A 26,104-nucleotide genomic window follows, 5' to 3' on the forward strand; every position below is an offset into this window, starting at 1 on the left:
ATATAGAGAAATATATATATATATAATTTAATTGTAATTATATATATATATATATATATATATATATATATATATATAATTTACAATTAAATTAAAATTAATAACAATTAATTTAATTGTAAATATATATATATATATATATATATATATATATATATATATAATTTACAATTAAATTAAAATTTATACTGTGTATCTCTCTCTTTCTCTCAATATATATATTCATAAATATATATACAACACACACATACATACACACACATACACACATACATACACACACACATTATTGCTCATTTTTATTTCACTTTGGATACAAAAATGTTCATACTAAGGTTAAAAATAAATGGATTAAAAAACATGCGCACATATAATAAACAAGTCTACTGTTTTTTTCAAAGAAAATATATATATATATATATATATATATATATATATATATAGTGCAAATCCAAGTTACTATATTATAATATAAATATCAAATTTGATCTGTCCAAAAAATATAACTATTTTGTATAGAAATTATGCTTATTTTATAATTAATTACAGACAAATAAATATTATATAGAAGGTATTAATATCCGTAAAGATGTATTATATACTGTATATATTTGCTATTCTCAAATGCAAAAAATAGATTATATTTAAGAAAAGCAATCAATACTAATTATATATACGTCAATTACTTAATATTGCCCATTGCATTGTTTAAAATGTCTCAAGGATTTAAATTTAATTTGACAGCCTCTTGACGTATCACAGAAATCAATTCTTGATTTATTAAAAAGGTGAATCTTAGTCCTGCAATCTGTGAAAAAAAAAAAAAATATATACATAGAAATTGTGATTAAAAATTAAATACATTTATTAAAATATTTTTTTATTTGAAAGAAATCTACACAAATTAATTCATTATATTGGAAAAATCATAATTACCTCAATTACACTATTATTATTCAATTTCATCTTGTTGCCAGCTAAAATTGGTCTACTATCCACAAAAATTGGTCGTTTTCCTTCAGATGACAGAAAGAAATCTCCATTATTCCTTAAACGAATGGTACCTTGTCGACGTGAAACTTTCCAAGCTGGACCTTCTAAACTAAGATCCACATCAACAGTGTGATCCTTTGTAGAGCGTCCTACGCTTATCTGAACAAATACAAGTACAAAATATAAGTTATATTTTACATAAATAAATGTTATTAAAGAAATATATATTTATATATATTTCTTACCTCCCTAGATCTCATGAGATATCTGACAAGTCTTCCTCTTAGAATAGCTAAAGTTTGATTATCAAACTCTGGAGGATTGGTGCCTGTTACACTGTCGACAAGTACTTGCCATCTACCAAGCTCGTTTTCTAATACTTTAATTTCTCTTTTATTTTTTCTGTCTGTTGTTGCTAATTCAGCATCTATCAATTCATCCTTTGATTCCATCAATTCGGTATCATTGATCATATCTTCGGCATCTGAAAAATTCAATACATGTTCGCCTCGTGGTAAACTTTGCACTGTCTGATCTGGTAATAGATGATATTGTTTCATTAGCAGCCAATGGGTATGTAACGCTTTCGCAGTTCTAGCTGGATAAAATGTATGCGCATTTGCTTCAAGTAATTCTTGAAATACTTCTGGCGTTGGTTGAGAAGTCTAAAAAACAAATTAAAAGATTATATTTTTACAATGATACAACTATATAGTAATGTCAAAAATTGAATCAGTAACTAATTTAATTGCTTGTTAATATTTTCTATACATATCTTACTTGACATATTCAATTAATACTCACTGATTTAATGGTACCTAGCAGATCCTCTTCAGCTTTACTATACAAAGTTCTTGCTTGTACACTGGCTATCAATTCAGGATGTAAATTACGCATAGCTTGCACAGCTACACGTGAAACTGCACTGTCATACAACAGTGCATACCATCTTTGTTGTATCTCTTGTAACGTAAAACGACAGGAAAATTTTGTACCTCGATGAACCTTGAAACAGAATATTAGAAATATTATAAATATATCTTCTCTTTTTAATATTTTGGAAAGAGAAAAGTAAAAGTAAGAGAGTTAATATAAAAATTAAATAAGTACCATTCTCAAATCATTTGTTTGTTGTACACCAGTAATCAATGCTAAATCATCAGCAGGTTTCCATCGCCCAAGATCTTTAGTAGCATTGATAGAATGAGAGTGATTTTTATTTTTTTTATTTTTTCGTCCAGGATTTGAACCACTCGGTCTAGTCGGTCTACGATTGCATCTATCTGACTGTGCCAAGGTGGTTGGAATTGGTATTGGAGTAGGTAACGTTTGCGTTGGTAGAACATCTATAGGACCGGCAGATACAGAAATTGTTCGTGATTTCGATGTTGATTTTGCACTCGTAGCAGGTGGTTGTAAATTGAAAGTTGTTTCCACTACCTCATCATCAAACTTCTTGCGTTTTATTGTGCGCGAAGAGCTTTAAGCAAAAGGAAAATACATTAATAATGCATAAATAATATTCAGATTATCTTGTAAATATAACGCATATTTGAAAAGAAGATTAATTTTTATATAATGTAACTATTGGTTATCTACCTTCTCCGTTTGGTTGCCAAAGCATCTAGAGCTGATGATTCGATGGGAATATTTAAGAATCCATCCGTATTATGTGATAATCCACTGTGATTGAGGCCAGTTGGAGTTGATATATCCATTATTACGTAAATCGAATAAATCGAGAGTGTATAAATAATAACATCAACACTTTACTCTTGAATAGTTTGATGCGAAGTGAGTTGAAAATAAGAAATAAATGTTCGATTAATCGATATGAAAAACATGGCGTTCGATTTGATTAATCGAAAATATCGAAGCGCAAAAATTTTAAACGCGCTATTCACGCATATACAAAGATTTTAACAATTAAAATAAATAAGACGTAAAACTCGTCTATAAACATATTATCCATTATTGTTAATAAATATACATCACACGCTTCTCATTCAATAATTTTACCGAATAATTGTGTTCTTATTTTTGTATTTTATAAAAAAAGAGAGGCATCAAAGAATACTTGACGAGAAATAATGGCGATTTTGATAAGATAAAAAATCCAGCCTCGCGCTGTAATTGTCAGTAACTGTCACTGTCGATTTACCACTTCTTGCAAAATGATCGAAAAAAAAAAAAAAAACAAAAAGAAAAAAAACGTCCGTGTCCTGTTCTCCAGTTTCTCGGTCGGTCGTCGCGCATGCGCATTCGGTGGTTCGTGCAAGGAGCGATGAGACAACGCTGGCACGCTTCCTTCGTGATGGCCCGTTTGATTCCAGTTGTATCTCGTGTTTCGACGTTCATGTGGCAGGTTTTCCGCTTATCCATAGGAACGACACGTGACAAATAATCGACGAGAATTATGGATGAGGAATGGGGTACGTAGCTGGTGCGGGAGCGACTCAATTTAGCCGCACGTAATTTTCGCGAGCGAGCGATTTATCCTCGCGACGAAAACTGATTTTAACCTCCTCGCCTCTTGTGCACCTTTACAGATGTGGACAATGTCGAAGTGAAATTCGACCTCGCGATGAGATCGAACAAATGGGAGGGCGAGGACGAGGAGGAAGACGTCAAGGTAAAACGATTTTCTTTGCGTACGTCACGCGCGCGCTCGCTCCTTCTGGCGAAATTGCCGCGTGCGATTCTGTACTTAACCTTTTCGCGATGAACACATGTTCTGTACCGTACCATCTTGTCATGCTGATTAATGTGATTTCTCTTTTAAATGTCTTGCATATCTTCGTCGCTCACCTACTTTTTGTGTCGGAATAACACGTGGTGTTTTGTAGATGTACGATTTGAAAAATTAGAAATATTATATTATCTATACATATACATATATATACATATATGGATGGATAGATGTATATATGTGTATCATATATTTAACAATAATGTTGTTTAAATTCATATAAATAAAAATCAAAAGGAAACTATTATTTATTATAATTGTTATATATATTTTATATCTGCATTTGTAATTGATACAATATATACTTGGTCTCTCTATGAAATGTATGTATTCCTCATATATATACTTATACACAATTGATTACATATTTACCAATAAATATGAATTTGATATACATTTAATTTATAAAACAATTTATGAGAATATAAAATTAAATAATCTTTTTATTTCTTACATCTTATGTTTATTACTGTGCTATAAGTATATCATATTAAAATTCTAATACATCAAAATAACTATATATTGCTTTGTAAATGTTTATTAAATATTTTATAAAACTGTATTACATGATAATTTTTATATATGTATAACAAGAGAGAGAAAAACATAGAAAATATTATAATTATTTCTTTTATTTTTGATGACAAGAATAATATAAAACATTGTAATTATTTTTTTTATTTGCTTAACTTAAATAATTCAACAGGACAGCTGGGAAGATGTAGAAGAAGAAAAGAAAGATGTAGAGAAACCAGCAGAAGCACCAAAAACAAAATCAAAACCTAAAAAAGCTTTAGCTGAAAGAATCGAGGAGCGTGAGGTTTGTTTTGATTTTTAAAATTACAGAAGCTTGTATTGTTTGCGATTTTATTTATATATTTGTGAAAAATTATTATGTTTCAGAAAAAGGCAAAAGAGGAAGCTGAGAGGAAAGCAAAAGAAAAGGAGGAAGCACTTACACCAGAAGAAAGGCGACTTGAATTATTAAGACGTCAAAGGTTGCAAGAGGAGGCAGATTTACGACTGGCAATGGAAACTTTTGGTTTGTCCAATTTAGTAGACTTTAGTGATCGTAAACCACATAAAAGAGATAAGAAATGATTTTTCTCATGAATGAAAGATTTGATCGGTATCACTTTTATCAATATATATATATATATATCTCTATTTATAATATATATAATTTTTAAATGATGTCTAAAAAAGTCCTTTTATCTTAAAAAATATATTACATAGACATCATATATTTAATTTCATAAAGACAACTTTTAAGAGAGTGCATAAGTTTCTTCATTATATCTGTCACATAGGTGTATATTATCATAATATTGTTTATAATTAGATTAAATGACTGCATTTTCTTAAATATGCATGAGATGGTGTAAGCATCTTTGCTTTGCGACAATGATAATAGCTATTATTTTTCTACAAGTGTGATAATTGAAAAATTAACAAATATTAATGTTATACTAACTATTTGTGTTGTGGCAATAATGCGAATTGTCACATGCACCAAATTGTAGAGTAAATTGTAGAATATTACAAATTTTATCATTAAAAAAAGGTTAAATATAAAGCTACATATAAGTACACATATATGAAATATGTGTATATCTTGAAATATTTTTATTAACATTAATTTAATAATTTTGTGACATAATGTAGCTTTATATACAAAATTATATACCATTATCTAGCCATACTAGATTTATAAAATGGTTCATGATAGGAACTGTATCAGAGGGACAGACAGAGAGAAAGAAAATATATACAAGCATTTAAATTTATTACTGATGTTGTTGTATTTTAATAAAAATTGCTATTCTATGCAAATTGTGTTTTTGTATTGTTGCATTAGTTTTTTGTAACCTTATCTCTCATCTGTTATCTGTCTCCTGTACCGTTCCTGATCAACTCTTTTGATGCATATGTATAATATTTAGGATGTTAAACAAAATCTGTTTGAATGCAATCATTTAAGAAATACAATATTATATTTACAATATAATGTAAATAGCAAATATATATAGTATACTTCTCTTTTGCATTTTTCTCTGTTGAAATGTAAATATGTAGTATATTAATGAAAAATTTTTCACATAATGTTATACTATAATCGACCTAATGTTTATCAGAATAGTATAAAATATGAAAATCATGAGAAATATTATTTTATTGAAATTATTTTTGATATTTTTATTGTAATAATTTATTATAATCTTATTTAAAAAAAAAACAAAGTTTTAATATATATGTATGTATAATATCATTTAACAATTTTACATTACAGGTGTGACAGAGGTAGCAAATGAATCGATTGATACCATGGTACCCGATACAAAAGAGGAGTTTGAGCGATTTGGCACAGTACTATCGCAAAAAATTAATCAATTTAACAAACACGCAGAATTTCCAGCATTTGCAGAAGAGCTCATAAAATCCATTGCTCTTAATTGTTAGTATATCCTTATTAATGATTTGATATTTTAAAAAACATTTGGGGTATGATTGTTCTTATCACAATAAACTGTAATATCAGCATTTTATATTTGAACAATGTTTATTTCAGTATCGTCAAATTACTTGAAAAAAGTAAAAACTATAGTTGACAACTTACTTATCGAAAAGCAAAAGATGGAAAAGGGCGAGAAGGCCAAAAAGAGTAAGGGAAAAGGAAAGGCCAAGCTCAAAATCGAAGGCGACAACACCTTGTTAAGCGAATATGGTGATTATGTATATGATGAATACGACGATTTTATGTAGCGACTTTTCACATATTCATACATTCTAGTCGCCTAAATAAACGCAGAGAAATATTAATTTGCAGATTTATACAGAAACTTTATATTTGTATTTTCTGCATATTGAATTGTAACCAAAATGTACAACAGAAAAACAGTTTAAACTATAATCCGTGGTACCGTTTACACCTAAAAAGATGAAGAAATAGAAATGAAAACTAGTATATTATTGATGAAAATGCTTAAAAGCAAACACTTCAATAATTATAGTGGTGATATATACTCATAGTTACATGGAACAGAGTTAAATGTTTTTATGATTTACATGTTGAGTTTTATTGGATTTTTATTCATGTGTCATTCATTTATTAAATTTTCAATTTAATTTATATTAATATATATTAATATCAATAATCAGATTTTTAATATTAAAATAAAATATTGTATGTAATATTTGTGCGACTCTAGCTATTCCTCAATTGTGAATCTATTAACATTAAGTAAAACAGAAGGGGTGAAATTACATTCATATCTTTGGGTTGTAATCGTATCCTGTAAACTGTTAAAAAGGAAAATTCGTCTTTATATAGCTGCGTCATTGCAAATTGAATCCTGTAATTAATTACACACATTATGGAAGTTTTATATATAACACAGCTTATACATACATACACATATATATTCATACACATACCTTTATTGAAGATCAATTACAAGTTGGTTTTGAAAAGAGTATATTCCTAAATAAAGGTTGATTATAAATTACTCCTTTTCTCCTCTCTCTCTTTTTTTGTAATTAATATTCATACCAGGTGGTACAATTGCAAGGGAACAGATTTGTGTTATCATAATATACATAATATAGAATTCCATACTCAAAAAAATGATTATCTCAAGTACTAGGCAAAAGACAGAAGACATTCGTTTCTTGTAATATTTAGTAATATATGACAATATTTAAGCTTTTATTTTTTGTGTTTTACACATGCATTTTTAGTCCTTTTGAAAGTTGATATTGAAATGATAGTTCTTGTAGTTTTTTCAGAATTATCGAATTGTTTGAACACATAACCTACAATTTGGTAATTGATATATGCAATTATAAGGAAAATCAAATTTCTTTTTTAATTAAATTTTTATCTGATCTTTACTTGTATTGGGCACAGTTACACAAGATGTACATTTTTATGATATAGATAGTGGTTTGCTCGACATTGATAATGTTTAAAAAAAGAGAGGTCTAGAAGCCTCCAAGATAAATGTTTAATTTAATTTTCAGCTTGTGTGATCTGTCTTGGTTATTTCAGTAAAAAAATACAGATCAATTTAAGAAATGGCATTGCGTTTATTATTTCATAATGTAAACAGAGCGCTTTGTCACACTAGCTCAAAACATATTGTCAGTTCTAATTCGGGTATGAAAGAATCGAATAAAAGTGTTCCTATTCCTAAGGATTGGAAAATAGAATTATATAATACCATGAAAGTTCTCCCGGATTTTATCAGCGAGAAAGAGGAGAATATCCTGATACAGGAGGTTGATCCTTATATGAAACGATTACGCTATGAATATTCGCATTGGGATAATGTTAGTGAAATGAAGTTGATTAACTGTATATTTATAGAAATATTTAATTTTAATTTCTTGGATGTCTTGTATTTTAATCTCAGAGCTTTTTGTAGGCGATACACGGTTATAGGGAAACAGAATGGAAGAAGTGGAGCAAGGATAGTTCCCAAATTCTTGACAGAGTTCGTAAAAAAGCATTTCCACCTGAAATGACGCAGCTCTCCCTTGTACATATATTAGATTTAGCTTCCGAAGGATGGATAAAACCACATATTGACAGTGTCAGGGTAATAGAAGATTATCTTAATTTCTTTTAAAAGTTTTTTCTTTGAATACCTTTACATATATTTCTGTCAAAATGTTTTACAGTTCTGTGGGGGCATTATTGCAGGATTAAGTTTGCTGACTGACAGTGTGATGAAGTTGACAATGGAAGGACATGAAAAAGAATGCGTCGAGTATTTCTTGCTACCAAGGAGATCATTATATATTATGAGGTTCTCTCTCTTTCTCAATTTATTATATTTTATTTATTATTATCAAATATTCGTAAGTATATTCTTATATATTTTAGTGGTGTTGCGAGATACAAATACAATCATGAAATCCTCAAATCTGAGGAATCATACTTTGAGGGACGACATGTACCAAAAAGTAGACGTATCTCTATAATATGCAGAAGCGAACCTGATCCTGAAATGAATGAAAATTCAACTATATAATTAAGAAATTTCGCTGCAGAGATATCTGTAAATATCTGAAATTTAATCAGAGCATGAAAACTAAAATATTCCTAAATAAAATTTATTTAAAATGAACATACAAAGTACATTGATATAGGAATTTACATTAATCCATGTTATTAGCGTCTAATTATATTTCACAATGTATCGAAACTTTTATTGAACACCTCTCTTACATACGTAACAATTCAAAAGAGATCTCCGAAGCATCGTTCGAAATTGCCGCCAAGATATGTCTCGATAGTTCTCGCTCGAAACGACAGAGGCGCTGCTAGAGCGATGCCGAAATCAGTAACATGGCGACTGTCTACGAGCCATGTCGTGTCGATGGCAGGGGCCGTTGTACGAAACATGGCGTCCGTTAGGTTATTGCTATGAGTGCTGCTCCGTTTTCCATCGTTAAATGTGGCATCGGACATATGCGAGCTGTGGGCTGACGCAGTGCGTTGCGTCCACGGGGCCTCGGAGCGTGTCTGCTTGAATCCCACTCGAGTCAGCTGCTCGCTCGACAGGAGCGACGAACCTGGGCGACGAAGGAATACGACAGCCCCATCAACACAGAGTGGACTTGTGGGTATACACACCCTGACGCGAAATCTGTCCGCGAGTGTAATTTCGTCGAGAGCGCGCCGCGGCCTCCGGAATCTCCGCGTCTCGGCGCCGAGTTGACCCGAGCGAGGAGCGTACCCTGTTATAAGGACGTACGGGGACCCCCCGCGCCGCCCCCTCGTGTGCCGCTGTTCGTGGACACGCGTCTCAGAATGCCGGTCCCGACGACTTCCTCGGTAATGATTTTGTTTTTGTGCGCGGGATGCTTTTAAGCGGCGAATGAGATCGTTTTTTCTAGTATAAATATCGTCGTCTTTTTCCGATGGAAAGCGACGCGGTGGTGACGATAACGATTCGATTTCGTGCTCGCCGTTTTATTACCCTCGGTCGACGAGAGGATCCGGGGTGTTGTGAACTCGATGTAAACGCGAGCAACGTGTGTTCCGCAGCATCCGGGACCGCGCGTTGTTGCCGAAGATGCGTCTCGCGACAGAACCATAATATTTTGCAGTTGTTTTAAATCGTATTCTTGCTTACCTAATTGCGATAAGGCAAGTATAAAATACACGGGAAATAATAAAAGAAACATAAACACGGTATCTTGTTATCCTAAACGAGGATAATACGGGTAACCTCACGTGCGGTTAGAGAGAGGGAAAGAGTGTGTGATTTACGCTACAGAAGAGAGGAGCGAGGAAAGTGTCGAGCCATATGCCGCCAGCCGGGCTATCGGCAAGAGGCTTGTCTACCTTGATGGACCACGGACAACCGGACGCTCGTCATCGGAGCGAGCGTTTCCTACTATATCCAGAGAATGGCTCCTCACATCCTCATAGTCCGAATACGGCCAATTCATCGCCGCGATATCAGCACAATAGCAGAACTAATAGTCATATCACTAGGTAAACAAGAAATCTTCTCTCTCTGAAGTGCAACAAAATCTGCGCATCTCCAGTGATACATATCTGCGATAAATTTTTCTTACAGTTACGGATACATATATGGACGTACAGCCAACAACAATATGTCGGATAGCAGTGTTTCTGATACACATAGTGGTGGAACTGCAAGAACTGTCTCTCAACAGACTAGCCCCTCTCACGGCACACATTCCTCTTCTCAGTCACGACAGGACAATAGTACCATTATCTACACAGCCCTTTTTGATTATGTTGCTCAGGGTGAAGACGAGTTATCTCTGCAGAGGGGAGAAACTGTTGAGGTGACTTTACTTCCAGAGATTATTCCAGAATTATCTTACATTAGGATAATGTGATACAATTGTTATTTTTTATTATAGGTTTTATCTAAGGATGCAAAAATCTCAGGTGATGAAGGATGGTGGACTGGAAAAATTCGTGGAAAAGTTGGAATTTTTCCAGCCAATTTCGTCGCAGAGTCAGAAAGTATCGATCGAGTGTCGACGGTGATCGATAAAGTCCAACCTATTGAGATCGATTTTGAGGAGTTGCAACTGGAAGAAGTTATAGGAGTCGGAGGATTTGGAAAAGTATACAGGTATATATCTATGCAAACTAATAACATAAAAGTTTATTATTATATTTTAGAAATGTTTCATGGAAGATTCTGATATTCTGATTCTAAAATATCAAAATAATTTTGATATACAAATTTTTTTCTGAGATATACATTTTTTAAATAAAATTGCTTATTTTTAGGGGTTTCTGGAATAAACGCGAGGTAGCCGTGAAAGCGGCGCGCCAAGATGCAGGCGAGGAACCTAGTGTAACATTAGAAAATGTACGACAGGAAGCAAAATTATTTTGGTTGTTAAAACATGAAAATATTGTGCAATTGGAAGGAGTATGCTTAAAGATGCCTAATATGTGTCTTGTGATGGAGTATGCTCGTGGTGGCAGTCTTAATAGAGTCCTTAGTGGCAGGAAAATAAGACCCAGTGTGTTAGTCGATTGGGCGATACAAATTGCTAGGGGCATGGATTATCTTCACAATAAGGCCCCTATAAGTCTTATTCACAGAGATCTAAAAAGTTCCAATGGTAAGATATTTTAATATTAATTAATACACACATATAGCAACAAGCTGTATTATATTTTTACTCTAAGTTGATTTTTATGTCAATACAGTATTACTGAGTGAGCCAATTGAAAATGATGACTTCCAACACAAAACTCTGAAAATCACAGACTTTGGATTGGCGAGGGAAGTTTATAAAACAACTCGTATGTCAGCGGCTGGCACATACGCTTGGATGGCTCCAGAAGTTATTAAAAAAAGTATCTTTAGTAAAGCCAGTGATGTATGGAGGTTAGTCTTTACATATGTACTATCAATCTTATTATTAACTAAAGCATAAAAAAGCTTTTTCTCACTTATTTATCTATTTGTTCCAATTTTTGTAAGAGTAATATTTATTGATAGTTATGGTGTGCTGTTATGGGAACTTTTGACGGGGGAAACACCATACAAGGGTATTGATGCTCTAGCTGTAGCATATGGTGTCGCTGTCAATAAGTTGACTTTACCTATACCATCTACTTGCCCTCAACCCTGGAGGGTCCTCATGGAAGGTAATATTGTAATAATATGATACGTAATAGATTAATAAGAGAAAGATATACTTTTTTCAAATACTATAAATGCTATCTAATCGAGTTGAAAAATTTAGTATTCCATAATTGTTATACAGCATGTTGGGCATCGGATAGTCATGCTCGTCCTGGATTCACGGATATTTTAACAGCTTTGGATGAAGTGTGCAATGCATTTGCGGCAACACCACACGAATCTTTTCACACGATGCAGGAAGATTGGAGACTGGAAATCGAAGAAGTTCTGCACGGATTGCGCATGAAGGAAAAGGTATATATTTAACATTATACACAATGCTGTTTATATATCAATGATTGAAATCATTTGATAAATCATGTCTCATTATATTTTTCTATAAAGAATTCATATAAAATTATATATATATGTATATATATATATATATATATATATATATATATATATATAAACATGTATAATAAAATGAATAATGTTTGCAATCATTTTTAAATGCTTTACAAAGGCATGCCGTTCTTTAGAAGAGGTAAGACAAAACAAAATAGTTTTGATTAAGAAATTAGTATTACAGAAAGTATTACATATCTGTCCTTTTTTATTTTTTATAAATTGAATAAATTATTTTAAATATGATAAAAACTTTGAGCACATCTATGGTAATTGAATTTAGAAAATTAATTTATTAATATGTTTTTTAAATTTTATTTATAAGGAGCTGCGCTGTAGAGAAGAAGAACTCACGAAAGCACAAGTGCAACAGAGACAGCATGAGGAAAACTTGAGGATGCGAGAACAAGAATTGGCTGCGCGCGAGATAGATCTTTTGGAGCGAGAACTTACTGTAATGATCATACAACAGCAAAACACGCCTACACCGAACAAGAGACGCGGCAAATTTAAAAAGTCGCGATTAAGATTAAATAAAAAAGAACCTGGGAGCAACATTAGTGCACCATCAGGTATGAAAATTATTTATTCTTCATGCATTTTCATTCACTGTTACAATTGATATCGCGCAGCGCCATAGATATCTCATATCAACTGTATTGCGTTACTCTTATATATAATAATTCTATCTTTTATTTAAAAATACACACACTCACACATATATTAGAAATAGTATATTTAAATTAATGGCCGGGAACATATTGTTTAGATTTTCGTCACACGATCACCGTTCAGCACACTGCCTTAGATCGAGGCAAGGCGAGGAATCCGTCGAGACCTAACAGTCCACCAGGCTCGCCCAGCATTCCGAGACTTAGAGCAATCGCATGTGAGTAGTTTTTTTATTATGAAATATCGCTTTTAGTAGTACCGTGATTATGACGATGTATTGTGCAATTTTGAGTGACTTTACAAGCAAATCAAACGCATTAGAAATTGTAATTGGATAATTTGAGTGTTACACTGTTTGTACTATAGGTAGACACTTTGTATTTTTATTCGTATCGATACTTTTTTCGGCATGGTGTGCACAATTATTGTTATAAATTTTCTTTCCTTTTGTAAAAATCACAATTACTTTGAGTTAGTGTCTTATTATTGTACGAGTGTGTATATATACACATACACACACATCAATTGCTGAAATTACTGTGCACAAATATATTTGACATATACAGTCGCTTATTGAAGAATATATCCGTAAAGAAGGTTTATCTTATCTACCCTACGTGCCGAATAAGCAAAGGAGAAAAGAAAAGTAGTTGGTATCGTAGTGAGTAGCATTCTGTTTCTTTTTCTTTCTCCGTTTAGTACCGGCGGATGGAGTTAAGGGTAAGACTTGGGGACCGTCGACGCTGCATCAACGTGAACGCGGGGCTATTATCACTCAGCCGCCGAATCCCGCCTCCCCTGGCGGCAAACGCTGGTCCCGTTCCGCGCCAGATCTTGAAAAGACACCGCTGCGTACAGCCCTGTTGGCGAACGCGCATCGCTCCCCGCTTCTACAGGAAATAGGTAACCCAACCACCAGAAAATTGTACTCCTCGGCCAATAATCTGATAGACAATCAGCCGGGTTGTAGTAGTAGTAGTAATTATAACGACATAATGCCGCAAAGTTCGTTCGACAACATCGTGCAAGGTATGCGCTATACATCCAACATAGACGAGGACTTTGTCATTCTGGACAACGACATATACGAGTCCGTGGTTCTGCATAATAAAAATCCCCCGTCGAACAATCATAAAACCAATTTATCGGAGGAACTCGAAAATAATCGATTGCTTTATGTAACAAAAGGATTACCCCAATTACCGTCGGTAATCAACGATGATCCTGTAAAAACCGCGATAGGGCAACGACCGGCCATCGCTTGTCCGGTTGCTACATCGAAAATCACGTCATCCAAGTGCCATCAAAGGCCACCGCCCGAATGGGAGCATTCGTGCTCCACGAATTTCGTGCAAAACGTAGCTTCCACTCTGGTGGGTACTGCGAAACGAGTTAAGAGTAAGAAACGCGATCGAAGCAAATCGAAAGAATCAAAACGTCGTGACAGTTCGGAATCGCGATTACAATCCCTGGCCGATTTCTTTCGGTCGCCGTCCGGGTCGCGTAAGAGCTCCCTGAATTCGCCGCTCAGCGGTGAGAGAAAGAATTCAGTTACTATCAAAATTAACGACCAGGACGGTTTAGAATCAAGTCCCGAGAATTCCATAGCAGGCAGTAAAATGATCCAGCAGTCCCAGCACAAATCGCGCATTTCCAAGAGTCCGCTCAGGGTGTTGAACAAGATGCGACCGTGGAGCAGTCGCGACGCGCTCGATGACAAAACCACCACGGTTAAAGTAGAATACAGTGTCATGGAAAACGTCATATCCATACCGCAACTGAACCGTCGCGATTCGGATGATCAGGTGTCGAGCAATATCGGTGGTCAGGTCTCGGTACCCAGGTTCCTTGCGGCAAACTCGCGCGAAGGGATAGATTTCGAGAGCCTTGAATCGGAACTGTGCAACTTTGACTCTGAGCATTCGAACGATAGCACGAGGTCAAAGAGCTCGTTAGGGCCGTATCATGCCGAGCTCTCCCGGCATAAAAGATCGCCGATTGCTTTCGAACTGGACGCGGTATCCGCATATCGTCTAGATCACGGCATCGAGATGAATTCCCTTTTACACAAGTCCAGGAGTAACGAGTATTTGCGCAGCTGTATAGACGGCGAAATGTCATCCGGTCGTTCGCTACAAGAGGGAAACGATTGTCAGAGCCCGCGTGCCAATTATAGAAGTCCAAAGAGAAGTCTGCCCACATCGCCCCCGATTGATCAAGCCAATCTCTGTCTATCTTTGACCTCCGAAGATATGGACATCGCGTCTACTAAGAATTTCACTGCTGAACAAGTCCTGAGAAAGAGCGATAAATAGGCTTCGACGAAATGGAAGTACCCTCGCGACATTTTATATACAGGGTGTTCCTGCCACTATCTTTCTTCTTCCAAACAATTAGAATTACGTAATCGATACGATAAATCATACGCGTTTCTTGCAAGTAAACGCGGTATCCATTAAGAAACATGCAGCCGATTATCCTGTATTCGATGAGAACGCAAGTAGAGCTTGCTGCTCGAAACGCATTTCAATGGCATGGTCTCTTTTTTTTCTTCCCCAGTGCACTTTTCTCCTTACATATATTCGAAGAATTTCATACTGATCGTATGTTTCTATTCTATCGCAGGCCTCTCTGAGGAAAGCATCTACCATACCCGTAAGTTTTCTCACACAACGGTTATTATGTATTTCGCTGAGACATGTCTTTATCCCTTCTTCCATCTCCTCACATTTCTTCCTCTTTAAATTTTTATTTCAAACTAATTTTTTTTTTTTTTTACGGAACGACGATTCATTTTGCGTATATTGTAAAGCTAAGACGACGAGATCTCAAGTAGACACTTTTTACTTTCGTAACTAAACGGTTTCCAATGAGCCCTATTATGTAGTTTATTGCTTAGTTGGTTGATCACATAGTTGATAATGCATGTATACACCAATCGATAGTGTTTTCGTTTCTCATTATTTCTGTCAATCGTTGACAACGAACGATTGATAGGAGAACGACACAATTTTTTTAGATTTGTTTTGGACGATCTGTGTACGCGTCTTGTGAATGTTCGATACCCTTGTTTGTACGTTGTTGTCCAGATAATTTTATTGAGATGAACTCGGTCTCCGGTAATGCAGCGTGAAGTTATTCTGACTTGCGAAGTGGACTTCGGATTAAATCCGGTGAGGGACCACAGATTTTAGAAATTTAAGTTAAATCTTGTACGTATGAAACGCGGAGAGAAAAGTCGCAGGCTGGAGCGGACCTAAGATTGCCTCGAAAAATGTCCAAAGTATATTTAAGCACCAATTTTTTCTAATAATTGTTTATGCAGAGGACACTTGTCCTTTTTATATTTCAAATAAAATTTACGATTATTATTTATCCTAATTTAAGGCGATGTGATACTCGTAGTCCGAGTAAATCGAAATCTAACGAGAGAGAAAGAGAACGCATAAGAGAAAAAAGAATATAGAAATATATATACGCAGTCTTTCTGGTGTTGGTTCTTTTCTGATATTATCTGGAAGACATTTAACATTTCTAACAAGCAGATCTAACAGCCCACTACTACGTGAAAGAGAATCATACGCTTCGTCCATTACCGCAAAGTTCAACTTCAACGGTATTGTTTTTACATGGAGCGTTGTCAGGTTGTATGTGTCTGCATAGTCATAATTTTAATAGTAAAAAAATCAAAAAATTACATCGTATGTAATGTGTGTACACACACACACACACACACACACACACACACACACACACACACACACACACACACACACACACACACACACACACACACACAGAGAGAGAGAGAGAGAGAGAGAGAGAGAGAGAGAGAGAGAGAGAGAGAGAGAGAGAGAGAGAGAGAGAGAAAGTATATATTTGTTAATAAAGCCCTCTTACTTTGTTGCCTTATGTGCACTTAGATCGATTGCAAATTTATTAATTGTTAAATACAATTTTTAGAGAGCGTGTTATATATTCGTTTCTGTATTATTCGTTATGCCAAACTTTCAGCATTTTCGAGAGCAAAGATTTGCACACATCACATTCAATACACGGAGCCACACGCACATACACACCTGTATTTAGAAATAGAAATTTTTTCAATAAAACCTTTTCAGTTGGACACGTTGAATTTTGTTTTTTCGTTTTGCTGTATTTTTACGCTCGGTTTACACAGCATAATGTATAACTTTATTATTTGACATTATTGGCATAATACATATATATATAGCTTATGCCAGTTTTTTTATTTCGATACAACTTTTAGGAATTTTATTAGACGAACAGACATTTGTCAAGAAGAAAATATAACGGATTATATTCACAATTATTGTATTACTACCACACTATCACGCGTCTGATTTGAAAAGGATTATATAGTGTGCCGAGCGTAAAAAGAGACAAAATCCTTGCATGCTTCCAATAGGAATCCTAACTTGTTAACTCCGATTGGGTTTGGTCCCTGTCTTTTTCCCAAGATCTTAGGAGCAAATATTACTTGCGTACAATTTTATTACATTCCATTTTACAATTACAAGAGGAATAGTCGCAACAAGCATTTCTTTGTCTAATTAAGTGCTTCTGCTACAATTAATTTAGTGCTTTATGTGATTCCGTTTTTTGTCGTTTTATTTTAAATTCGACGAGTAACAAAAGATAAAGAAAGAGTAGTTTTACGCAAGTAAAAAAATGTATAAAACAGTATCTGTAATACTTTATCATTTTTTCAATGCAACAAAACTATTTTTAAGATTTGAATGTTCCGTATTTTAGATGTAGGTGAGAAATTCCTTGTGGATTTATCTCTAAACGTGTCACGTAAGATCTATACTTATATGTACAAGAATTAGTAGATTAGTAGAAATAATTTGTCATGTTTCTTTAATGTTGAACTTTGCTTCCATTTATAAAAATTGGCTAAGACTGACATTATCAGATTGAAAATATTTGAGGACTCCATATATCAATTTGAAATAAAACTTGTGTCTTAATGGGATTTTTGTAATGTAATTATTATATACTTTGATGGCTTAGCCAATTTTTAAAATATGTCTTTAATATTATAATTAAATAACTGCACAATTTTTAATAATGGGTTTTTGCTCTTAGCGCTAAAGGATGTAGAAATAGAAATAGCTATCGCATAAGATAATTAGTTAACATTTTTTGACACTATATAATGCTTGTCCGTGTGCATGGATAATAATGAGCAATTAATAAAACAAATAAGCACGCGAATTGCAAGCTATTCTGTTGCATTACTTAATATTAAAAATTTTGAGCGCAAAAAATATATTGCAAGTAAAATATATTGAGATAATTGATTAATCGCACGGGCAAGGTAAGCAGTAATATTTTTCCAATCGGATTCCTACAGAGAATTTCTACCGAATTTCAATAGAGAAACAGACATACATTATGTTTTGTAAATAATAATTTATCCGTCAATTATCCTCGCGTATTTTCGTGAACAAACTACGCGAATGTTATGCTTATTGTTCCCTTCATCCTCCTCCCCATAAAAAGAAACAACGTGAATATCTTTTATAGATTATACAGTGCCACCTGATCTGTCAACGGACTGGATAACGTCAGATCATCCTCTGAAGCCTGGACTGACAGGACCGTACATCATGCCGATGCCAGTACCGATGCCGACTCTTTACAATGGGGAGACGAAGAAATCGAGACCAAGTATAATCGAGCTGGTCCTGTACGACATCGCAGCGATGCTGGCCGGCGTGGCCGCCGGCTACGACGTGAGAGTGTCGAACGTATCCCCGATTCATCCGCGACTATATCCCAGATTGGGCGGCGAGTGCGACGGCGAGGATCAATCCAAATGGTGGTTTTTAGCTGACAGCGGATCAAATCGAAACTCTTACCTCGGCGCCGATTACGAGTTCAGTTCGAATAGCGGCTATCTGCATAATACTTATCACGGACGGGCACACCATTACAGGTAATCTGCCTGAAAAAGAAAAAAAATAATTGAACAAGATATCGGTTTAGTTTAGAGAATGAAACTATAAAAATCTCTCTGATATTTACCGAGATTGCGATTAATATTACAGGCCGTTCCTAAGCAACATGGGTGGCATAGCGCCTGGTCTTCCATCCTCAGCGATGCCAGCGGATAAACCGCTACGCTTCACGGACTCGCCACAACATTACACGAGCAGTATATCGGGCTCCAATGCTCCAACGCCAAGCCCAAGAAGAAAGAGCAGCAGCAGTACCAGTAACGAGGACACCTATTCACACGACACAGCCCGTGTCGATCCTCGGATGGAGAGGGTGCCGACGATATACATGGGCAACGTCGCCTCGTTCCCGGATTACGGACCATCAGTTTACTCCGTCGTTCCGTCGGATTATTATCGGCCCCCTGAACCGTATTTCGTACCTACGGAGTATCAGTAAGTATACATATATAAATCGACATTTAATAATTATCGGGGGATAATTATTTTAATATTTCTAATTTTTTTTAATATTTGCGATTTAAAATTTGAAATTTACATTGCGTGGTATATCTGTGACTTTTGAATTGATATATCAATAATCTTAAAAGACTAGGTCGCTAACCATGCATTCTTTTTTTTTTCAGCGATCGGATGCTTGAGTGCCCCGAATTTCCGCACGCATACGACAATCCGAGTAGCATAAATAATTCGGCAAGACCAGTCTCCTCCAGACTTTTGCCTTACACGCATCATCGCACCTCGTCAAACGTCTCCAACGCGAGCACGTCAAGCCAGAGCAACGTCAATCCGACGTTCCGACTGGAAGACGAAGATGATTATGGCATGTATTCACCCGTACCGTATTACCAGCGACCATCAAACGTTATTTCTAGCTTGGTGTCGACATATGGCACGAATATACTCAATCACGAGTACGGTTCGCCTTTGCTAACTCGTCAGAATTCGCACTCTGATTCCAACTCGAACTCAGGCGAGCGACCGAGCAACCTGGAAGTGGTCACGCGGCTACGTTCGAGTCTGAAGCGATCCAGTTACAGCAGCAATCCATACGGTTCGCCAAGCAAGAGTGTGAGCAAGAACAATTCTGGCTCGGGGACACCGACGAATCCGACGCCGCCGGACTCGCTCACGTCCGAGGACTCGAGCTATGTCTCCGCCAAGGATAGCCAGATCTCCATTAGTCGCGTACGTTTTTCACCAGTGACATTCGATCGCGACGTCGCATCGGCACGCGACATTCATGTAAGGGACATGCTGCTGGACATTCCAGTGCATGGTCAAAGCCAGGATGTCACAGTGCCGTTACAGGCCAATCGACGTTTGAATCGAAGCAGGAAGCCGAGCATCTCGGAGCTCGAAGGGCAGTTCTTGTCATAGCACTGGCTTATTTAAGATCGGCTCTCACTTATCTAGGTAGAATCTGGAGCGTCGGATTCGTCGATGCTTCATCTATTTATCGAGATCTCTAGCGAATCGATCTCTTTATACAATCGTCGATTATACGATCGCGATTAAGATGGCAAAATCCGATCTTATAATCCGCGATCCGATTGATAGCAAAAATTTGCAAAACGATTTGCACGTTGTTGAAGCACTGCCTTCCGCGGACGATTTTCATCAGTACATTAATAAATTCGAAAATTAACATTCCATATAACACACGTACAATCTAATGAAATTCGTAATGTAATAGACGATTAGATAATTTTTAATTTGATAACGTAATGATGTTTAATATACATGTCGCGTGTAAAGAAATATACACACCACGAGTGAAGATTGCATACATTTAAATTGCATATTCTATATTCCGAGAGTGAATATTTTTCTGCAAAATGCTGCAGGAATATATCATTATCGATTCCAATTATTAATTCCTTATTTGGAATTGACTGGCTCTCGGATGACTGACTTGCAAAAAATTTTGCGATTAATAATTTATGTGGCTAATACAATAGCGGAACACTATGTGTACCAATATTATTTATCGATATGATAATTAATATATAATAAAATATATTGTTAAATAATAATTATTATCATTCACTAACTCTCTGTGCTTTTATGCATTTGATATTTTTCGTGGTTTATCGAGACATTCCGACAAACGTTATCACGTTTACGTAATAATCAATGTTTTAACGATATGCTATATGTATGTTTGAAAATGCAAAGAGGAAAAAGGATATGACTGCGGAAAAGAAGAATTATCGATGTATAAACGTGTGTATAATATGCAATTCCATTACGCTAGTAAGATTAAAGAGAAGACATTTCTTCTCTTCGATAACTATTCACATCTTGATCCGAAACGAAACTTATGTTTTCATGTTTGTAGCGAGAAGTTTTACGTTCGTATGTTCTTCGTAATGAAACTTTTAGTGATATTCGGCTCAGCGCGAATACATTCCAGAGAGACTTGTCGGAACAGGTAGAACTGTTCTACGCAATGTGGAATTAACATTTTGTAAGATTTCGAATCGGATTTAAATATCATAAAGTTACTTTTCTCCTAGTTTGTGATAAATGCCAATAGAGTGAATGTTAATTTCACATTGCTCATACCGATTAGAGTGAGATCAGTATTTCTTTGCGTACTTAGATCAGACAATATATAATTGCGTGTATCTTTATTGCTTTCATCAGAATTTGTTTATTATAGTATTGTCGACAAAGAATCTCATGAAAAATTGCATAAATTTTTGTGCAACTTGAACGAGCAATTCATGTTAAATTATACACGCAATGGCAGCTCGATTATTGTACAGTAATAAAAATGTGTAAGATTGTTAGATGGATAATCGATAGTTGCCGAATTAAAGAACAATCACTATTTATATAATTATCTAATTTTATGTACTTTACAAGAGATACGGACAGCTACAAAGTATTAGTTTGTAGTATTATGTACTTAGTTGACTTTTTCCCGCGATATTATATGTATTAATCTACAGTATTTTCAACATCTCTCCTTTTTATCGCAATCAGTGTAACTAGTCATTTATAATTGTATTTAAAGTTGTACCATTGTTTTTTTATAGCGATACAGTTCCGTTTTTTTTTCAATTTCAGAAAACGAGAGATAATTCAATTAGATAAAATTCAAGAATTCTAAAAATCATTAAATTAAAAAAATTCTCACTTTTTAATTATTTTTAAAAAATAAATTTGTATTTATTATATATAGCTTTAAAGATTTATATATGTCGAAAGGAGCAAAACGATGCTGTATCACTATTAAAATAGCGTTTCTGCTCAATGATACGTTTTGTTGCAATGCACAATTGGAGATGTACATAATTATACATCAATCCACGGGAACTTCCATCTCTTACTTAGGACGATCGACAAAACATATAATCGATAAGTAAACCTTACGAAAGACATGTATAGTATAGCAGTTTTCACACAATATTAACGTGGATTATCGTCGAACGTAATTCAGTAGTGATGCGTTCTGTGCAGCTGTTACGCTCCTTTTGTACCTTACGAAACAGTACGCCTCTTTATAAACAATTTGCGTGTCTGTAGAAAGTATCCAAAGCGTGTAGTAGGAAAATACAATAATGCAGCTGCGCAAAACGCGAGATGTATATTCGTAGAGATCGTTTTAGAATAAAGATCTCTCTTTTTCTTTCTCTCTCTCTTTTTCGCGCACGATGATGTACATATAAATAGAAGTAAGGATCATATTAATACTCTTTAATGACTCTTAGCGATTTTATTCGTACATTCCTTATACAGTTTACGCATCTTTCACGATACTCACGATCTTTCTTAGAAAGATATAAGTCGGATTTGTATTTTTCGTAGATATTCTTGCGTCGCACCAATAATGAATATAAGCATTTCTATTTAACGTACTGATTCAAGCGTGATATTGGTCTCTCTGCTACCTTCTTTTAATTGAAATTATTCAGGGAGATATTGAGGAACGCTCATGTATCTTACGTAAGGATACTCTATGTGCTTCGAATATACATATATGATCGCTGAGTAACGAATTAAAATATGCAATGCACGTAATATAATTTTAATTTATCGAATACACATTACGATAAAATAGGGAATGCTCGAATTCTTTTTAAACTTGTGAAATCAAAATTGCATTGTCTCTATTATCGTTGTGTTTGAGGAAATCAAAACATCCTATTTGTATCACGTCAATCTCATGTAGCGTATTATGCACGAAAAATCACGAATTAATATTTTCTCTTATCGTCGTGAAAGAGCCACTCTTTATTTACATTGCTTTTTCGAATTATGATCATCAGTACTGTAAATGTGATTCAAAAGACAGAGATTTGTATTCATGTTTCTTTTTAACGTGAATCCAATATAGAATTTGGCAATATTATGCAATAACGAAACTTATGCAAATTTTTGTCTCATGTTTGCTCTTTACGAGAAATGTCAAAAAGCGATTTTTTATCGTGCATAATTTTAGACAGTTATCTGCTTTTTGTACATTACAATGATTATCTTTCTCGCGACTCATTTAATGGGTATATACCTTTCTACATTATGCGAAGGTAATCTGCGGTGCTAATATCACGTACTTAAATAAGCGACACATATAGAAATTCAAAATGCTTCCATGGTAATGTTGAGAAAGAGAGAGTGAAAGAGAAATATTTGATAAAGTGTTGGAAAAAATGCGAGTATTGAGAGAATAATTGTTTATATATTATAGTAATTATGTAATTTATAATTGTATGAGGATATATATAAAACATATTTGCGGCAGCTATTAATTATGTAATGGCGAATCGCCGACAGTGCTAGTCTAAGCTATATTTATTTTTTATATATGTGACAACAAAACACCTTAGCCTATAAAGATTAAGAGAGATGAGAATCCGATTTTATACTTTATTAGAGAGCATTTACGTGGAATATGTTTGAATCGTTGGACAGAAAGTGTATAATAGAAACGTGTGTTCAGAATAATTCTATATATAGAGATAAACCACGTTGTATCATATCAAGTAAAACTTGAAGTCTATATATATTATCAGTCTACAAATATATATATATATATATATATATATATATATATATATATATATATATATGATGTATGTATGTATACATATACTTCTCTGTAAAGAAAACTCAGTAAATTTATCGTGTATCGTTCGTATGATATATTACGCAATATATCAGTAACTTATTTTTTTCAAATATTTTCTTATTGTGATATTTCAGATAAAATCAAATAAAATAATTCTCGATCAATATCTCTCCGCGGGAAAAGAACAGTGATATTGAATTAATTAAGTGATGATTTGAAAGAAGATTTATTGAAACTCTAAAGCAGAGAAGAATATAAATCCTTTCCTTTGGACGTTCATGTTAGCATCACTGATCAATATTATTGAATCTCTTTTCTCTCGTATTCTCTTGTTATTATTTTTGCCAAATTTGTCACGTACGTCACACTTTGATACAGGATAAATTTATCACATTTGTGAACATACGAACGTATGTTGGGATAATATAATGCAAGACTAACGTCGTTTTTACACTAATATACGACTCACGTTTATATATATGATGTATCCTCACTAGTTAGTTAGGTCTAACGACTGGACCTAAGATTGAGACACTGAAACTTTAAAAAAAAAGAAAAAAAAATACTCATCATGAAACATAACAAGATCCCGTTGCTCTAAACCTGTTTCTTATGATATCGCATTTAAAATGTGTAAATATATATATTTTATGACGTACTATATAGTTATATTTCGAGATTGCATGCATGCATTGCTTGCGCGAATTAGCAAATTGTACAATAACAACCACGACCAAGATAATTAATTATTAAACGAAATTGTCTAATCGATGTACACACGTTTTGCGCTGTGATAGCTCCTTCTGATGTTCGCTACGCTTGCGGCGCGTGCAGAAACTTTTAATGTATAACAGTATTTCATAAATATAAAAACAATTCAATGCAATTCTCGCATGGGGCTATCACAATTTAGTATACATATATATATATATATATATATATATATATATATATATATATGCGCGAAATTTTAAGTTTTTTTCTTTCGAGTATTCCTTTGTAATACGTGATAACTAGAGAGAACGTAGAACGCGTTCGTTGCAACTCGTAAATCGCAAACATTTTATTTGGAATAACATGGAATAACTCTGTAGCTTATAAGTATGTTAACGATAAGCTAAGTGCAATGTGTTCCACGTGTATTTAAGTGAGAATAATGAATCGCTTCGGTGCGCGCCTTAACGAAAGAAGAAAAAAAAATATATATCGCGAAACCCAATATCGCTTTCGACGGAAAAAAATTGTTCAATGTAACATAACTTTCATCGGCGATTTCGCGAAGTTGAGTTTGGAAAAAATTCACTTTCAATTGGAGGAATCGATCTAAAAAAATGATTTTTCTAAACGATAGATTGCCAAATACAACGGGCGAAGTCCTTACAGTCGTTTTTGCGAAAGCAGAGAGAGAAATTATTATTATTATATATACAGACGAATAAATATTAATTTCACGATAGAGATCTCCCTCGATTATTTAAAAATGAAATATATCACAATAATATTCTGTCTTCGATTTTTTTACATATTGTTCTGTATTCTTTAACGAAGATTTTGAGTGTCTGATGTGTCTGGTCTGCACTGAAAGTTCATGTATTTTTCCAAACATTGTACATTTTACTCTATAAATATTAATTATATAAATGATATAAATAATAACTATATATATACATATACATAGAGTATATATAAAATTATAATAATAAGGATAATAATAAATTTTATATTACTTTATTATTATATTATTAATTACTAATAATACTATTATTACGTTCGTAACACTTTATAGCGTTATGAATTACAAATAATGCATTCTACTTATTTTTATTTTATATTCGTATTATTTTTTTATTATTATCATTATTATTATTAATAAATAATTTTAAATAACAGCATCAATAAGTTTCAACTCTTTGAGTGACCATTTCACGCTTTCCATATTCCTATAAAATAATTGTTCGACTCTATATATAACTTGCAGGATAATTTTTATCATCCTGATATATTTTATAATTAGACGCACAGATATATATATATATATATATATATATATATATATATATATATATATATATACATATACTTTTAT

General features: G+C 34.0%; 4 protein-coding genes and 1 long non-coding RNA gene across 8 annotated transcripts; 3 read left to right on the top strand and 2 right to left on the bottom strand.

Annotated features, from left to right (window-relative positions):
- Window positions 1–430: 430 nt before the first annotated feature.
- On the bottom strand, window positions 431–2,898 carry LOC126852932 (microspherule protein 1). Its single transcript, XM_050598228.1, has 6 exons — window positions 2,593–2,898; window positions 2,104–2,473; window positions 1,798–1,998; window positions 1,239–1,658; window positions 937–1,152; window positions 431–808 (listed from the first exon to the last, which is right to left on the bottom strand). The coding sequence occupies exons 1-6, from the start codon at window positions 2,709–2,711 to the stop codon at window positions 719–721; spliced, it is 1,416 nt and encodes a 471-aa protein (XP_050454185.1). The 5' UTR covers window positions 2,712–2,898; the 3' UTR covers window positions 431–718.
- A 359-nt stretch (window positions 2,899–3,257) lies between these two features.
- Window positions 3,258–7,248, top strand: LOC126852933 (eukaryotic translation initiation factor 3 subunit J). The gene is made up of 6 exons (XM_050598231.1): window positions 3,258–3,425; window positions 3,543–3,625; window positions 4,449–4,562; window positions 4,646–4,784; window positions 6,033–6,197; window positions 6,312–7,248. The coding sequence occupies exons 1-6, from the start codon at window positions 3,410–3,412 to the stop codon at window positions 6,503–6,505; spliced, it is 711 nt and encodes a 236-aa protein (XP_050454188.1). The 5' UTR covers window positions 3,258–3,409; the 3' UTR covers window positions 6,506–7,248.
- Window positions 6,900–7,316, bottom strand: LOC126852935 (uncharacterized). The gene is made up of 2 exons (XR_007687889.1): window positions 7,178–7,316; window positions 6,900–7,095 (listed from the first exon to the last, which is right to left on the bottom strand). It is a non-coding gene; the product is annotated as an uncharacterized LOC126852935 (long non-coding RNA).
- Window positions 7,317–7,352: 36 nt separating this feature from the next.
- LOC126852934 (alpha-ketoglutarate-dependent dioxygenase alkB homolog 7, mitochondrial) lies at window positions 7,353–8,871 on the top strand. Of its 2 annotated transcripts, XM_050598233.1 has the most exons (6): window positions 7,366–7,413; window positions 7,763–7,843; window positions 7,937–8,071; window positions 8,167–8,340; window positions 8,423–8,550; window positions 8,628–8,871. In XM_050598233.1, the coding sequence occupies exons 2-6, from the start codon at window positions 7,817–7,819 to the stop codon at window positions 8,773–8,775; spliced, it is 612 nt and encodes a 203-aa protein (XP_050454190.1). In that variant the 5' UTR covers window positions 7,366–7,413; window positions 7,763–7,816; the 3' UTR covers window positions 8,776–8,871. The 2 variants fall into 2 exon arrangements, with proteins under 2 accessions (XP_050454189.1, XP_050454190.1); XM_050598232.1 differs by having other exon boundaries at window positions 7,353–7,413; window positions 7,763–8,071.
- Window positions 8,872–8,930: 59 nt separating this feature from the next.
- On the top strand, window positions 8,931–23,364 carry LOC126852931 (mitogen-activated protein kinase kinase kinase 11-like). 3 transcript variants are annotated; one of them, XM_050598225.1, is made up of 14 exons: window positions 8,931–10,247; window positions 10,333–10,567; window positions 10,646–10,863; window positions 11,025–11,365; window positions 11,454–11,634; window positions 11,749–11,897; window positions 12,017–12,189; window positions 12,608–12,854; window positions 13,052–13,171; window positions 13,654–13,857; window positions 15,580–15,609; window positions 18,508–18,919; window positions 19,032–19,376; window positions 19,568–23,364. In XM_050598225.1, the coding sequence occupies exons 1-14, from the start codon at window positions 10,057–10,059 to the stop codon at window positions 20,319–20,321; spliced, it is 3,600 nt and encodes a 1,199-aa protein (XP_050454182.1). In that variant the 5' UTR covers window positions 8,931–10,056; the 3' UTR covers window positions 20,322–23,364. The 3 variants fall into 3 exon arrangements, with proteins under 3 accessions (XP_050454182.1, XP_050454183.1, XP_050454184.1); XM_050598226.1 differs by lacking the exon at window positions 15,580–15,609; XM_050598227.1 differs by lacking the exons at window positions 13,654–13,857; window positions 15,580–15,609.
- The last annotated feature ends 2,740 nt before the right edge of the window (window positions 23,365–26,104 follow it).

This window comes from Cataglyphis hispanica, chromosome 11, assembly GCF_021464435.1.
Source record: "Cataglyphis hispanica isolate Lineage 1 chromosome 11, ULB_Chis1_1.0, whole genome shotgun sequence".
Taxonomy (NCBI): Eukaryota; Metazoa; Arthropoda; class Insecta; order Hymenoptera; family Formicidae; genus Cataglyphis; species Cataglyphis hispanica.